A 3,286-nucleotide genomic window follows, 5' to 3' on the forward strand; every position below is an offset into this window, starting at 1 on the left:
CCAAAAAAACATTTATAATAAATACTACAGATCTCCCTAGTTGTTTTACTCATTGCTTCTGTAACTGAGTAAAAAAATTAAAATTACTTTAAGGGATTGTATTTTTATACAATTTTCAAATTAAGGAAACAAATGGAACACTCCAGTCACCTACAGTGACAGCTGAGAGTTAATGTGTTTAGATCTATAGCTGTATGAATCAAGATGACATACATTCTGTGACCTTAAAGAAGAGATAAATAGACCGACTTATTAATGCAGACAGTGAACTATCAAAGCTAAATGCTTCAAGACAGCAAGTTTAGAGACAGGACGACACAGAATTCTCTAAATTACTAGCCTCAAGTAAAATTATTCCAAGAGCTTTTCCCTATCAAAAGGGGCAGGATCAAGAAACCTTAACACACATATGGCAAACATTAGTAATGAGTACTGACCCACTGGTGTAACAAGGCTTTAAAAAAAAAAAAAAAAAAGCAGCCTATCCTGTGTATCAGCAATGGCATTCACTGAACTAGAAATCTTACACTAAATTCTACTATTCAAAACTCTTTACCTTTCATAGAGTTCCAAGAGCTTGTGGTAAACGTTTGCTAAGTCTCCTTTGACATCTGTTTGGTTGGATTTCTCGTAGAAATTTGCTAATCCCTTTAAAAAGAAAAAAAAAAACCCTAATATTTGACATCAACAGTATCTGTTACTGCTGCCTACAAAAATTATTCCATTGCCTTCAATGGGGTCAAGTATTAATGCAGTAATCTCTGAGCACAATCTAAATTGATACTTCTGTACAGCCTCCTGAATCTACTTATTTTAAGTTAAAAGCTTTCCTCACTTTCTTAGCTAATACCAACAATATTTGAAACTTTTATATATTACATAATCTTGTCTGCATAATACACAGTATACAAAGCACACTAAGTCATATGATAGAAGATCTACAACCAAATATCATACCATCTTGTAGAGTAACAGCCAGAATTTGACTGCAAAGCTGAGGAAATTTCAATATATCTCAATATATTGAAATCAGGCACCAACAGTTATATTTTAAAAAGGTATTTATATTGAAAATACTAAGAACCTTACTAACTTAGAAAAAATACCGATTGTTACTATCAGAAACAGATTTAATATGCAACCTTACCTTTCACAAGTCTCCAAATAACAGAACTATAAACTGTTACAGGTTGTCATGCACACATCATCCATCACACAGTGATTTAAAATGTGTACTATTGTTTATAAGTAACAACAAAACTCAGTAACAATCCACTACACATTAGAAAAGGAAGTTACTAATAGAACATGTTCTCTCCTATGAAAGCCGTTGTCAAATGTTTCATGAGCTACAAGTACCAAAACTCCTAGGCATGGATCAATTTCCAATATGTTTCAGTTCATGTTCTCTTACACATTTCACTGCTACCTAGGCTACAAAAGAAATAAGAACTTAAAAATACTGAAACGAAAGTTCACTCTGCTATACATATGCAGCCACCCACAGCTTTACTTTGGATGCACAAATAATACGAACCTCTGCTACTCCGAAGCTTCAGTAGAACTAAGGGCCCAATGAGAACACAATGTAAGTCTCAAACTCTGCTTTGCTCCTATATTTAACTCCATTGTGACACTTTTCAGCAAAATAAAAAGTGACTCTGTACTTTCACCTACCTGCCATGCCAGTAACTGGTTTGGTTCAAGTTCGATAGCCTTCTTATATGCTCCTTTGGCCTGATCAGGCTGCTCCAACTCAGCAGCTGCCACGCCAATAAATACCCAAGCATTGTAGTTATTTTTTTCTTGCTTCAAGACTGCCTAGAAATGCACAATTTTAAGAGAAACTGATAAATGACGTGCATCTTACAGATCCATGTGTTAATTAAGTTTTATTGTTACAGTTTGGTGAATTATTCTATATGGTAATACTAGAAGTTATGTAACTTTTAGGAAGAGACTAAGAATGCTTCCTATCTGAACTATTCAGCCAACAACCGTATCTGCAGCTCAGCAATTAAAGCACTCCTGTCAACGTCTGGGTTAGAAACACATTTTTATTTCTGTCATTCCAGACTTAATATTCTTATTGCCACACATAAGCAAATGTAAAAGGAAGGGGAACAGAAGTTTGTGCATGGGCAACTAATATGAATGACTGATGCAGTAAAAACTGAGAATCAACCTCACCTATTACATCAGTAAGGTCTCCACATCTGCATTACTATACAGCTGCAGGGGTATGGGAACAGCAAATAACATGTGCTAAAATATTAGACTCCAAGTAAAAAAATCAATTACCTTGCAATGTTTCAAAGCTTCCTTATATTCTTTATTTCGTATTGCATCTCTAGCACTCTTTAACGCTGCCTTCACCTCTTTATTTGACATTGTGGCTACTAAGTAAAAAGGACATACGATCAGTTCTTACAAAATGGCATACTGAAACCAAAATATCGTTTATATCCTATTGCAATTGCACGGAGAGTTATTTTAAACACAGAAATATAGTACAATATGCCAAAACGCATACAGCACAAAAAGATTGCTGGGACATCATTGAAATTACTTACACTTAGCTTCAAGGCAGGATTAAGTCAATATTCCAAATAGCTAAATGGTAAGTAGCTATCCCAGAAGGAAATTTTTTATTAAGGTTTAAGAGGAATTTAAACAGGAGGAAAGATGTTATATGACGGTCACCTTCAGACTCTGAAGACACCCTGGACATAGATTCTTTCAAGAGGAATTGCTAAGAAGCAGCAGCCCCTGCTTAAGAGGCATACTGCGCTGGACGCACATGCAAGGGGTTCCCCAGGGTTGCAGTTTTTCTTGTGTGCTGCCTACCGTAGTGCGACGGCCAGCTTCTCCTTCACCTTCGGGTTCGGTCCACGCTGCTCCTCCTGCGCTCACCCTCGCGGCAGGCCCCGCTCCGGACCGCAGCTGCAAAGCCAGAAAGAACCGGCGTGAAGGCCACGGCACCGAAAGGCCGGGCCGCGGGGTCCGCCTGCGGAGGCGGCCCCTCTCCGCCAGCTCATCCGGGCGCGGCAGCAGGTCGGGCCGCCAGCCCTCACGGCGGGGGAGGCCGGGCCGGGCCGGCACCATCACCCCTCGCTACCGCCCCGCCGCTTCAGCCTCACCTCCACCCGCCGCCGCCACGGCCACGACAGGCCGCGCCGCTGTGCCTGCGCGCCCGACGTCAGGGAAGCGACTGGGCCGTGCCCGCCGCCATCTTGCTTCGCGCACTGCGAAGTGTAGTTCCCGGTGCCCGCCGCCCCGCGGCACG

At 40.7% G+C, this 3,286-nt stretch overlaps 1 protein-coding gene across 4 annotated transcripts in view; it reads right to left on the reverse strand.

The window, feature by feature from the left end:
• Nucleotides 1-3,242, reverse strand: part of TTC37 (tetratricopeptide repeat domain 37) — a 50,095-nt gene extending 46,853 nt beyond the window's left edge. For 2 of the 4 annotated variants that reach the window (XM_037372707.1, XM_037372704.1), the window contains exons 1-5: nt 3,141-3,242; nt 2,848-2,943; nt 2,302-2,399; nt 1,678-1,821; nt 557-648 (exon numbers count right to left, since the gene is read on the reverse strand). In XM_037372707.1, coding sequence (XP_037228604.1) covers nt 557-648; nt 1,678-1,821; nt 2,302-2,391 — 326 coding nt within the window. In that variant the 5' untranslated portion in view covers nt 2,392-2,399; nt 2,848-2,943; nt 3,141-3,242. Of the gene's footprint in view, nt 1-556; nt 649-1,677; nt 1,822-2,301; nt 2,400-2,847; nt 3,091-3,140 lie in introns of those variants that run through there. The other 2 variants (XM_037372706.1, XM_037372705.1) reach the window with 2 other exon arrangements.
• Nucleotides 3,243-3,286: the final 44 nt, after the last annotated feature.

Source organism: Falco rusticolus, chromosome Z (assembly GCF_015220075.1).
Source record: "Falco rusticolus isolate bFalRus1 chromosome Z, bFalRus1.pri, whole genome shotgun sequence".
NCBI lineage: Eukaryota > Metazoa > Chordata > Aves > Falconiformes > Falconidae > Falco > Falco rusticolus.